At 41.2% G+C, this 12,530-nt stretch overlaps 1 protein-coding gene across 3 annotated transcripts; it reads left to right on the top strand.

Annotated features, from left to right (window-relative positions):
• Positions 1–8: 8 nt before the first annotated feature.
• dnmt1 (DNA (cytosine-5-)-methyltransferase 1) lies at positions 9–12,454 on the top strand. Of its 3 annotated transcripts, XM_051387494.1 has the most exons (34): positions 9–187; positions 667–703; positions 1,367–1,474; positions 1,566–1,806; positions 1,926–1,998; positions 2,114–2,198; positions 2,298–2,338; positions 2,423–2,477; positions 2,598–2,681; positions 2,873–2,982; positions 3,143–3,261; positions 3,372–3,464; positions 3,565–3,716; positions 4,250–4,437; positions 4,887–4,901; positions 6,021–6,204; positions 6,309–6,406; positions 6,672–6,819; positions 6,929–7,044; positions 7,121–7,322; positions 7,403–7,530; positions 7,625–7,804; positions 7,893–8,117; positions 8,198–8,390; positions 8,714–8,804; positions 8,902–9,042; positions 9,151–9,433; positions 9,561–9,702; positions 9,853–10,019; positions 10,158–10,335; positions 10,466–10,661; positions 10,917–11,080; positions 11,504–11,620; positions 12,075–12,454. In XM_051387494.1, exons 1-34 carry the CDS (start codon positions 141–143, stop codon positions 12,192–12,194), a joined length of 4,521 nt encoding a protein of 1,506 aa, XP_051243454.1. In that variant the 5' UTR covers positions 9–140; the 3' UTR covers positions 12,195–12,454. The 3 variants fall into 3 exon arrangements, with proteins under 3 accessions (XP_051243454.1, XP_051243456.1, XP_051243455.1); XM_051387496.1 differs by lacking the exon at positions 4,887–4,901; XM_051387495.1 differs by lacking the exon at positions 4,887–4,901 and having other exon boundaries at positions 7,403–7,531; positions 7,620–7,804.
• The last annotated feature ends 76 nt before the right edge of the window (positions 12,455–12,530 follow it).

The following is a 12,530-nucleotide window of genomic DNA, read 5'->3' as shown; positions in this document are numbered from 1 at the left end:
TTGCAAGAAACATCACGCGACCAGCAGTCACCGTGGAGCCGCGCTGCAGTTGCCAACGGCGGTTTTAACCATTGTTTTAACAGATTTTAAAGCGATTTTAAATCTCTTTTTTGTCTTACACGTTTAGCTAGCTGTTCACAATGCCATCCAGGACTTCCCTGTCTCTGCCAGAGGATGTCAGGAAAAGGTACGGTAACGTTAGTAACGGGAATGCTAATGATGTCTTGATGCTGTAGCCTTCGCGCAGCTTGTTGTCTTAGTTCAGAAGCCACGACAACAACAGCGAAACCTGTTTAACTCGCCGCTTCGGACTTGCTCCCGTTGTCGTGACCGGAGCTACTACTTTACATTTTGCTTGTACTAGCAGCTTGCAGCTAGCGTTAGCTTGTTGCCACTTGACAGTCAGGTCTGATGCCGCATACAGAGTTAACGTTAGCTCCCTGTTAACGTTAGCCACTTAGCATCTTAGCCTGTCAATGGATGGAGCAGCGTGTGGGATTTGGCGCCACTCAGGAAGTTTTGCTACCTATGTTTCTGCTAGCTCGCCGTCACTCACGCCGGTTTTATTGCTACAACCTCAGTAAATGTCATTGTAGATGATTTGCGCTCTGTCGCACATTGGTTTAACTCACCGTAACGTTGTTTTGACATGTTCGTTGTTCACAGGCTGCAGGTGCTGGATGAGGATGGAGTTTCAGACGAGGTGGGTTCAGTGTCCATAACGTGAAGTGTTAACAATTAGTGAGCAGCTGGAGTAACGTTGTTCCTAATGCTCAGTTGTGGGGGTCAAAAGACCATTGAACACGATCGTAGGGTCACAATATGCCGTCAGATTGAAGAGACGCTCCACCTTCAATTGGATTTCACGAAGCAATCTAAAATCTGCAATCTTGTCTGGTTCAATTAATGTGAATGAGTTTGAATGAGTCTCACCATATCCTTAAAAGTAAAGCGATGAACAGATGCAGATATTGCCATCTAAAAACATGCAGGTTAAAATTTAATTGGATTCAGTATCTCAAACACTATCACTCCCCAAAGTGTCATGACTTGATTTTTTCATTCAAGTCTTGATGCTGTCATCTTCAAGTTAAAGCATGTGTTAACATGTCAATAAAGCTGCAGCTTGAGATAGTAATCTCTGATTTCAAACTTTATCAGAAAAGTACATTAAAATATGTATTGTCAAGGATTTAGTAGGTGACCTATTATCATGTGGCCTCTTTAACAGTGTTTATGCTGCAAGAGGTTCTCTGATTCTGGTATGCAATATACCAGAAACAGTTGGTTTTGTCTGTTTTTGATTCTCAACTGAAGTTAAACTTCCCTTTTCTGATGAAATAATTCTTCTAAAACGCCTTTCCAGAATAATGTGAAGGAGAAGCTCAAGTTGGTGCAGGATTTCCTGCATGTCGACGCTCAGGATCAGCTGTCCAGCCTGGAGGAAAAGATGAAAAGTTCAGAGATCTCAATGGTAGTGACTCTTGAAGATATTACCGATCCTGAAATTTTACTGCTCATTATTTCTCCTGTGACCTGTCGCATATGTCATGTTCTTTCTGCAGGAGGTCTACATCTCTAAAGTAAAGGCGTTGCTGGGAAAAGAGTTTCATCTTGAAAATGGCTCACATGTTGATGGCGTGGAGCAGAATGGAAAGACGAATGGCTTCACAAATGGCTCTCACAAAGATGAGGACAGTGAAGAAGTGACCATGGACGTACAGGAGGAAGAGGAGGCTGTCAAGTCACCAACTGCTGCCAAAGGGAAGGGTGGACGCAGGAGTAAGGCAAATTCTGACCCCAAAAGTAAGTTTAAGACTTTATTAATCTTTATCATGTAACGGCACAAATTAAATGGATTTAAAACAATGGTTTAAACAAAAAAAACCAACTTGTTTGTTCTCTTTTTTTCTTTTTCATTCCAGAGTCTCCAGCGAGTACCAGGGTAACAAGAAACAGTGGGAAACAGCCATCCATTTTGTCAATGTTCTCTAAAGTGTGCGTATAAGTTTTATCTTGGTCCTAAGACTTTGTTTTTCACTTGGATTTTTACTTCACATTTATTTTCAGCCAATAAAAAAAATCTGTTTTTAAAACTAAGTTGGTCTTACAGTCAAAAGCGCAAGTCTGAGGACTTGAATGGAGAATCTACTAATGGACAAAATGAACCGAAGAAAGAGGAAGATAATGTTGAAGAGGTGAAGCATTTTTATGTACCAGTGATTTTTAAACATCAGGAGTTGGTGCAAGTCTCAGTTTGGTATATAACACTGTCTATACTTTCAAATGTGTTGTAGTCTCGGGAGGAGAAGCGTCTCAAAGTAGAGTCGGAGGAAAAGTAAGTCTCTTTCCCTCAACATTATGAACATTAATTATGGTGATGAAGCTCGCACACAAGTAAACACACTTTTCTTTTATGCAGAGCTGCTCCAGAAGAATCGAAGACCGAGGTTATTAAGACTGTTTCTGCTGCAAAGGTAATGAATTGGATCATTCATCTCAGTGTCCTCGCTAGAAACCTTTTTGTGAGAATTAATGCTTTGTACTGAAATTACCTGTATACTCAATTTGCCTTTTTTTTTTTTTTTTTTTAAAAGCCACCACCCCCCAAATGCCCAGACTGCAGACAATACTTGGATGATTCAGATCTCAAGTTCTTTCAAGGAGATCCTGATAATGCAGTGAGTTTGTTGTCCTTGAAGTGGATTTTCGAATGGCACGTTTTCACCTTTTTAATAAAGTACAGTTTGACACATGCAGCCCTTTTATTAATTGTGTTTAGTATGGTATATTGTAATATGTTTTTAATATTATTTTTTAAATATTGACTAGAATGTGAAACCTGGAACAATTCTGCTCTTTTCTTCCTCAGCTGGATGAACCAGAAATGTTAACAGATGAGCGCCTCTCCCTGTTTGACTCAAACGAGGATGGATTTGAGAGCTATGAGGATCTGCCACAACACAAGATCACAAACTTCAGGTAAGTGATTCTGCATCTGTCTTTAGTGTTTTAGGTAGTGACACTTGACTGCTAGAACAATTGTGTCCTTCATTTTATTGTAGTGTTGTTGTTGTTTTTTTTTTGTATTGCAACACCTGAGGATTTGTCAGTGATGGTGCTAACCCTTTTTGTCTTTCAGTGTATATGACAAGCGTGGTCACCTTTGTCCATTTGACTCTGGCCTGATTGAGAAGAATGTGGAGCTCTACTTCAGCTGTGTTGTCAAACCCATTTATGATGACAACCCTTGCTTGGATGGTATGAAAACCCACATTTTAAATAATGGGAACTTAATTTTGCTTGTTTTCCTCTTAACTACAACCAAGCAGATGTGTTTGAGTGTGGTATTACATTTTTGTTTGTTTCAGGTGGTGTTCCTGCCAAGAAGCTTGGACCCATCAATGCCTGGTGGATCACTGGTTTTGATGGTGGAGAAAAGGCTTTAATTGGTTTCACTACAGGTAGCAGATTTTTCTTTTTGGTTTTCTGCTCCAAATTTGTATTTGTTTTCTTTACCCTGTATTGACCTAATAATGGTTAATCTCGATCTTTATTGTGTAGCTTTTGCTGATTACATCTTGATGCAGTCGAGTGAGGAGTACGCACCCATCTTTGCACTGATGCAGGAGAAGATCTATATGAGCAAGATTGTGGTGGAATTCCTCCAGAAGAACCGTGACGCTACTTATGAGGACCTTCTCAACAAGATTGAGGTGAGAACATGTATGAATGGAACAAGCTTATGTCTTTTCTCTTGACATATTCAACATGGTTCCATTTTTCTAGGGGCCATCAGTGATTACATGGCAATGGCATATCTCAAAAAATGATCAACTCTATGTACACAGAAACCCGCTAAGTTATTTTATAGAGAAGTCTGTCAACAAGTTGTCGTGTTTGTCAGGTAGCACTGAATAGACTGGTCAGTAAATCAATTGGTTATCAACAGAAATCCTACCACTTAACTAATTAACATATTTGAAATATTAAACATTTGCTGGTTGGTGTCTCTGGCATTAGTGTTGACTAGGTTGACAATATTTGCAATTAGCTGTCATGTGATAAATTATCTTTGGCACTCTACAGACTAGGTGAGTAATTCATATATTTTTGCCTTATCATGGCACTATGAATCTGCATGAACTATGAAGAATGCAGAAATTGTAGAACTAAGAACTGGCATTTCGTGAGTTTAAAAAAAACAAAAAACATGATCCTGACCAACTTGTTTCTCCTTCCCCATTAGACAACCGTGCCTCCTGCAGGACTCAACTTCAACTGCTTCACTGAAGACACACTGCTGCGCCATGCCCAGTTTGTGGTGGAGCAGGTGGAGAGCTACGATGAGGCCGGCGACTCAGATGAGCAGCCCATCATTGTAACTCCCTGCATGCGAGACCTGATCAAGCTTGCAGGTGTCACTTTAGGGAAAAGGTATGGCTGAAAGATTTGGCTCCCTCTTACCGTGACGGGATGTCAGCTGGAAGTAGTCAAAGATCCTTTAAAGCACTGGCTTTGATTCCTGAACCTTTAAGGGAATAGTATGCAGGTCTACACTAAATTATAAAAGTCACTAACCCATCGGCCTGATGCAATCTGGGAATTTTTCTCTACTTGAAATTATCAATTTATTCTAATATTCAAACAAGTAAGCTTTCATAGACACTGTAGGAGCATGAGTGCATATGCTACATATTTACCTTAAATGAAGATTCCCCATTCTCAGCTTCAGTTATTCTAGCTGCAGCTCTTCTGCAACACAAATGCTTCAGGATTTTAAAGTTATTTTTCATTTTATTTTCTTTGCTTCTATTCCTGTATTTCTGCTCCTCGCTCCTTGTTCTCCCTAATGTCTAACATTCCTTTGACATTTCCTAATGCAGCATGCTGCTATACTGGTAGGTAGGCCTTGTTGTGAATGCATCCTTAGCTTGTTTGGTGGTGTTAGTGTGAAGCATTTAGAAGCTATATGGACAAAAAGAGCTTTATACCAGAGTTCACGCTGGAATTTTAATTCTAATTTTGTTATTGTTCAAATATGCAAAATTACTTTCCTCTTTTGTTCTACATTAGTCATTGTAAACTCTCTTCCGGTGCTTGTAACATGAATACATTAAAAAAAGAAATTTGCTTATAAAGTCCAATTGGCTGCAGTGGCCCCAGAAGGTAACTGGTAGACAAGGGAAGTAGTTTTCCAGTTTAAACTTGATCTTCATGCAGAAGTCTTTCTCAAAGGAAAATCAGTCGAGCCTTGAACTTCAGCAGTGTCTCCTGAGGGGGTTTATCACTGCATCTAATCCATGCTACACTAAGCCCCGGGCTGACGGTTGTCTCACGCTTGCACATTTGAACGTGGGTTATCCCACTATGATCACTGATGTGAATCATCAGGGTTGGAACAAAATACACTCCAGTTTAAACTCTGAAACACTGTAAGGATTTTAGCACCATTGATTATGATTATCTGACTTGTTGACCCTTAATCTTGGGCTTTGTGTTATGCACTGGATTAATTACAGTAATGCAAAATATAAAATATTACACCTCGGCTTTCTGCAGGCTAGGATTCTCCTCCATAGTGTCATAAAGTGAGACGAACTATATTAACACTATTTAGAACATGGGGGGGTTGGAGTTCACCGTGTCAAATATTTCCTTTTTATATAATTGACTGGAAGAATCATCTTAAGAGATGTCTAACAGCAAAGCTTTTTTAAATTTTATTTATAACTTATATATAATACAGGACATTGTTGAGAGCTAAGCACAGTCTCTAAACCTTTACCGGTAACTCTGCAGGCCAGAATGTTTGGGAAGAACTTGATTGGCCAGTTGCATCTAACGGGAACTCTGCACTGTACATCTTGTGTCTGTTTTTGTTTGCTTGTTTCTTATGTTGCATGGCCTGATGCTGTGGTTTGTTGACAGCCAGGGGCATCATAATGCCATACATATCAGGTATTTGTGCCAAGCCAAATGGATCTCTGTTCTGAACAAAAGCTTTATTCTGTTGACAGGCGAGCCGCCAGAAGACAGGCCATTCGTCACCCAACAAAGATAGAGAAGGACAGTAAGGGACCGACTAAAGCGACCACTACCAAGCTGGTCTACCAGATCTTCGATACGTTCTTCTCCGATCAGATAGAACAGAATGATAAAGAGAGTGGTGGGGTCAAAAGACAGCGATGTGGCGTCTGTGAGGTGAGTGGTCATAAAAGTGAAGCCCAAAAGCTTAAAATACTAATTCAACAGTGTTTGATGTGCAATTTGATTTGCATCCTCTATATTTCTCTTCTCTTTTTCAGGTTTGTCAATCTCCTGATTGTGGCAAATGTACAGCTTGCAAGGACATGATCAAATTTGGAGGAAGTGGCAAAAGCAAGCAGGCTTGTAAGCAGAGAAGGTGAGTGTCTCTAAGCAGTTCAGTCTATAGATGTTTTTAATATGCAGCCTTATGAATGTAGGTTGGCAAATATTTTGTGTTCTGAGTCTCTCAGCTTTGTGTAATTAAAACACATAGCTACCATTTTTAATGTAGAAGGACAAATATTTTAATGCAACACAAACTTTACAGAATTTATGCTTTTGTGTACTGTGACGAGGGCATGATACTTTTATGTCAATAGTCCTTGATGCCTCTTTTACCAACATGCAACCTTTTTGTTTAGATGCCCAAACCTTGCAGTGAAGGAGGCTGAAGATGATGAGAACATTGAAGAGGAAGATGTTCCAGTGGAGAAGGTCAAAAAGGTTTCTCATGCTAAGAGGAAGAAGCAGACCCAGTGCAACATTACATGGATCGGAGAACATGTTCAGGTAACTGTTTCCCTCGTCCTTGGTAGTTACCCTGAAGTTTTCCTGTCATGCATGAGAACACAGCTGTGTCTGTGTGTACATAAAGTATATTTGTCTCCAACTCCTTCAGACTGAGGGGAAGAGGCAGTACTACAGGAAGGTCTGTCTGAATGATGAAGTGCTGGAGGTGGGCGACTGTGTCTCAGTTTCATCAGAGGATCCATCCATTCCTCTGTATCTGGCGAGGTAAGACATTTTTAGATTCTTTGATAACATTTTGTGACTGCGGTTTGTATAAATCTAATGACTTGATCCTTTTTAGGATCACATCCCTGTGGGAGGACAGCCTTGGAAAGATGTTCCATGCCCACTGGTTCTCTCGTGGGACTCACACAGTGCTGGGAGAGTCTTCTGATCCGCTGGAGCTAGTCATTGTGGATGAGTGTGAAGACATGCAGCTCAATTATGTGCAAGGCAAAGTTAACGTCACATATAAGGCCCCATCTAACAACTGGTTTATGGAGGTAAGTGAACTTGAAAGCAGTTTCATTTCATTTTATTATAATTTTTTTCTTTTCTTGATCTGATGGGTTTTGTATTTTAGGGTGGCATGGACATGGACATTAAGGTGATTGAGGATGACGGGAAGAGTTTCTTCTATCAATTCTGGTATGACACAGAGTTTGCCCGCTTTGAGACGCCTCCCAAGACCACTCCATCAGAAGACTGCAAGTAAGCGCAGTCTATGCATGTATTTGTAGTGCACATGTGATCGTTTTTGTTTTGTTTTTTCACTTTGTGGATATGCTCCCATTTTCTGGCCTAGGTTCTGTGGCAGCTGTGTTAGGACAAGAGAAAGAGAGGAAAAGGAAATGCCTCGTGCATTTGAACCCCTGATGGACAAAGACAACGACTCAAAGGCTCTCTATGCTCTCGCCTGCTTTAAGGGGGTGCAGTACAAGGTGGGAGATGGCGTCTACCTGCCCCCTGATGCTTTCAATTTCGGGTGAGGAAAGGATTCCACATTTATCATTTACAAAAACTTGATGAATGAAATGTATATGAGACTTACTGCTTCTCTTCCCTTCTCTCAGTGTGAAGCCAGCTAGTCCAGTGAAGCGCTCCCATAGGAAAGAGGATGTGGATGAGGATTTGTATCCAGAATATTACAGGAAATCCTCAGACTACATCAAGGGGTCAAACCTAGATGCTCCAGAGCCTTTCCGCGTCGGGCGCATCAAGGAGATCTTCTGTCACAGGCGTAGCAACGGGAAATCTGACAATGCAGAGGTCAAACTGCGACTCTACAAGTTCTACAGGTAAAGGCTGTTCCAATTTAAATTCAGGGTTTAGTCTGTAACAAATCAAGAATTAACTGGATTTTGTCTCACCTCCCCAGGCCTGAGAACACACACAAAGGTGTAAAAGCAAGTTACCACACAGACATCAATCAGTTATACTGGAGTGATGAAGAAGTGACCGTTAACATGACTGAGGTGCTCGGCCTCTGTCAAGTAGAATATGGAGAAGACCTTAATGAATCAGTCCAGGACTATTCCAGTGGTGGACCTGACCGCTTTTATTTCCTGGAGGTACAGTTGTTAATACTTTGAACTTAATTGCATATCTTTAAACAGCTACCCCATTGCTAGCATGTTGGTATTGTATAAAACATTGGTACACAGTTGGTACCACTACATAGAAAAGAAAAGTCACAAAACACAACCAACAGGGATTCAGTGTATGTATATTAACAAAAGTCTCATGCTAATTGTTGAAAATCTAAGGTGGTAATGTGCATCAAAAGATTAAATGTTGAGCTAAATTGAAAAGATAAAGAAACATAATTTGAAACATACTTAACTACATCTTCAATGTTTACATGTTGAATCTTATATATATATTCCTCTCACAGGCCTATAGTGCAAAATCAAAGAGCTTTGAAGACCCTCCAAATCATGCTCGCTCAGTTGTTCACAAAGGCAAAGGAAAGGGCAAAGGGAAAGGTGAACATGCAGACATGAAGAAAAATATTTTCTTTATCTAAAATTGGTTTTAGGCTCACTGAAATGCTAATCCTGTTATCCTATTACACTCTACAAGGTAAAGGCAAAGGAAAGGCGTCTGCTGCCCAGGAGCCACAGGACTCTCAGAATGAACCACAGACACTAAAAGTGCCCAAATATCGCACACTGGATGTGTTCTCTGGCTGTGGTGGACTTTCTGAAGGATTCCACCAGGCTGGTAAATGCTTGTTCTGTGCCACTCTTGAAATATGTTGTTGGATCCACAAATGTTGACATCTGCAGTTTTCAATGCAATGCTGAAAACACGACTGCCGGTTGCCTTTAGGTATCTCTGAGACTCTGTGGGCCATAGAGATGTGGGAGCCTGCAGCACAAGCCTTCAGGCTCAACAACCCTGGCACCACAGTGTTCACAGAGGACTGCAACGTCTTGCTGAAGTTGGTCATGTCTGGAGAGAAGACAAATTCTCTTGGCCAGAAGCTGCCTCAGAAGGGTGACGTGGAAATGCTGTGTGGAGGACCTCCTTGCCAAGGGTTCAGTGGGATGAACCGCTTCAACTCTCGCACTTATTCAGCGTTCAAGAACTCACTTGTGGTCTCCTATCTCAGGTCAGTTTCTGTAAGAGCAGGTCCCTTGACCCTTAGAAATGTATTGTAAACATGGTACTGCAAGTTTCTTGCTGTATCAGTGATACAGTCCTTGGGTGCACACTTAAATGATTTTCCTCTCTTGCAGTTACTGTGATTACTACAGACCCAAATTCTTCCTGCTTGAGAACGTGAGGAACTTTGTCTCTTTCAAAAACTCCATGGTCCTGAAGCTGACTCTACGCTGTCTTGTGCGCATGGGCTATCAGTGTACTTTTGGTGTCCTTCAGGTGGGTCTGACTATTGTCTTTCCAGAGATTATATTTTATGAGAAGTTGAACCCCCCCCCCCCCAACCCCTCTGTTATACATGACAGTACTTTTATGATGAAGGTGGCTTTACAAGACTACTAACATGCTCACTGCTGCTTTCCTCCTCAGGCTGGTCAGTACGGTGTTGCCCAGACCCGCCGCAGGGCAATCATCCTGGCTGCTGCTCCTGGAGAACAGCTGCCTCGTTATCCTGAGCCTCTGCATGTGTTCGCTCCCAGAGCTTGCTCTCTGAGTGTGGCTGTGGATGAAAAGAAATACGTCAGTAATGTTACACGGTAATGTAAACATCCTCTATCATTTATTGATTTGTAATTCTACATCATAAACCTGCACAGCTCATCAAATTAGATAAATGGATTCTAACGATGCCTCAAAGTGACTGTACAGTAGACTAAATGTTCTGTCTTCAACAGAGGTAATGGAGGAATCTACAGAACCATCACTGTAAGAGACACCATGTCTGACCTGCCAGAGATTCGCAATGGTGCAGCTGCATTGGAGATTTCCTACAACGGGGAGCCTCAGTCTTGGTTCCAGAGGCAGATCAGAGGCACACAATATCAGCCAATCCTCAGAGATCATATCTGCAAGGTGACCTGTCTTGGTAGTAACATTGACATGATGTAGATGTACTGTGTTAATGTAGGATCGTAGTGTGTTTGCTTGTTCTGTAATTGATGGTAAAAGTTGCGTCTAAAACAAAATATCTTTGTGCCCTCAGGACATGAGTGCTCTGGTTGAAGGTCGGATGCGTCATATCCCCTTGGCCCCAGGCTCCGACTGGAGGGATCTGCCTAACCTCGAGGTTCGGCTGAGAGATGGCACCATGACCAAGAAACTGCGTTATACACATCCTGATAAAAAGAATGGACGCAGCAGCACCGGGGCACTCAGAGGTGTTTGCACTTGTTCAGGAGGTATGTTGGTTTAGTTTTCTACTTGAATAATGAAATTAGAGTGGGGCTGCACAATTAATTGCAATATTATCAATCGCATTATGGCCTAGTGCAATACTAAAGTTGCAAGAAACTGCAATTTTTATTTTTATTTTTGCTAAAGGTAAATGTGTCAAAACGGCATTATAATACTGTTGTGTTGAGTCATACCATATCAGCCCTATTAGAGCTTCTAGTGTGGAGGCCTCTCTTATGTGTCTTTTTTTTCTTTTTTAGGGACACCATGCGACCCTGCAGACAGGCAGTTTAACACTCTGATCCCTTGGTGTCTGCCCCACACTGGGAACCGCCACAATCACTGGGCCGGACTCTACGGCAGATTGGAGTGGGACGGCTTCTTCAGTACAACAGTCACCAACCCTGAACCCATGGGCAAGCAGGTACGTCAATGTTTGGTCAATTGTGTTGAATAAAACCACCTTCAGCCAAAGTTTTGAAAAATGGCACAAAAGTGCTTGGATCCCATTCTTGGTACTTTACTGTGAAACACACTTCTCTTTTTTTATTTTATTTTTTTTTTATGTCATTTCTATAGAAAAACGAATTGTACACTGTCACCATAAAGACAATTAGCTCAACTAGGGACTTGATGATGGTTTTTTTTTTTTTTTTTTTTTTTCATGAATTGAAAGACTGAAGCTAACCCACATTTCAGGAGATGATTCAAATGTATAATGTCAATTATAGTCAATTTATTGGTTTTGTTGGAAAGATACTAATAGGACAGACAACTGAATTTTTGCCTTCAAGGCCTGTAACGGATTTTCTGCCTTTGGGTCTTAATCTGAGCATTTCAATTTCAGGGCCGTGTTTTGCATCCTGAGCAGCACAGAGTGGTCAGTGTGAGGGAGTGTGCACGCTCTCAGGGATTCCCCGACACCTACCGCTTCTTTGGAAACATCCTGGACAAACACAGACAGGTAAAATCCTGAGTTTGATTTAAACCTTTCTAGCTTGAGCAGGCAGCTGATTTCAGTTTAAAAAGCCACTGTGGCTCGGCACCAAAGGAGAGACAAAGTTGGTGATTGTTTAACAGCCGAAGAGCCAGAGATTTCCCTCGGGAATTGGTGACTGAAAACTGACTTGAAGCGAATATTGGACGCTAGAAACAACTCCAAAAGAATGCTAATGTTGCTCTGTGTCTAAATGGACAACAGTTTTCTATATTAACTGTGGTCACGTCAGTGTTTGGTTTTTTTGTGTTTCTGCTGTCCCCAAGTGCAGATTTAAATACTGTAGATTAATACTGAAAATGCAAGCAAGTCCAACATAGCTTCTCTTTAAAATTAAAGTTCAAATGACTCTTAACATTTGTAAACTCTATCGGCTTCATGCTATCACTGATCATGTAACTGCTGCTTCTGTTTCTACCAGGTTGGAAATGCTGTGCCTCCTCCACTCTCCAGGGCCATTGGCCTGGAGATTAAGAAGTGTGTCATGGGAAGAATGAAGAAAGAGAATGTCAAACAAGAGAAGACGGAGGTCTCTGATTAGTCCCCGGTTACTTTCCCAGCAAGAATCTGTTCCACAAATCCCGATGCTGACGTGTTGGGCAATCATTCCTTTTTAAATAAGCTGGCTTTCAACTGTGTCACGAAGTGGCCACCATGGACATTCATGTGCAGTGCCATTCCATGTTCTTGGTTTTAAATGTGCTTTTAATCATGTTGTTGGGAAATGTTTACCCAATGTGGGATAAATTGTATGTAGTTTTTATATGTGTAATGTTTCAAATAAAGCTCTTATGAAATTGATTATTTGTGACTTTAGTGTATTGAAATGAACACGCTATAGTTAAGGAAGGAAGTAAACCGGTAATATTGCATTAAA

Source organism: Dicentrarchus labrax, unplaced genomic scaffold (assembly GCF_905237075.1).
Source record: "Dicentrarchus labrax unplaced genomic scaffold, dlabrax2021, whole genome shotgun sequence".
In the NCBI taxonomy this organism is placed as follows: domain Eukaryota; kingdom Metazoa; phylum Chordata; class Actinopteri; family Moronidae; genus Dicentrarchus; species Dicentrarchus labrax.
The sequence above is the reverse complement of the archived record's forward strand: the minus strand, read 5'-3'. Positions and strand labels throughout refer to the sequence as shown.

Coding starts and splice junctions, on each gene's coding strand:
- dnmt1 (XM_051387494.1), top strand. CDS start 141: ATGCCATCCAGGACTTCCCTGTCTCTGCCAGAGGATGTCAGGAAAAG. Junction 10,336..10,465: donor TCAGAGATCATATCTGCAAG/GTGACCTGTCTT, acceptor TTGTGCCCTCAG/GACATGAGTGCTCTGGTTGA. Junction 11,081..11,503: donor CTGAACCCATGGGCAAGCAG/GTACGTCAATGT, acceptor TTTCAATTTCAG/GGCCGTGTTTTGCATCCTGA.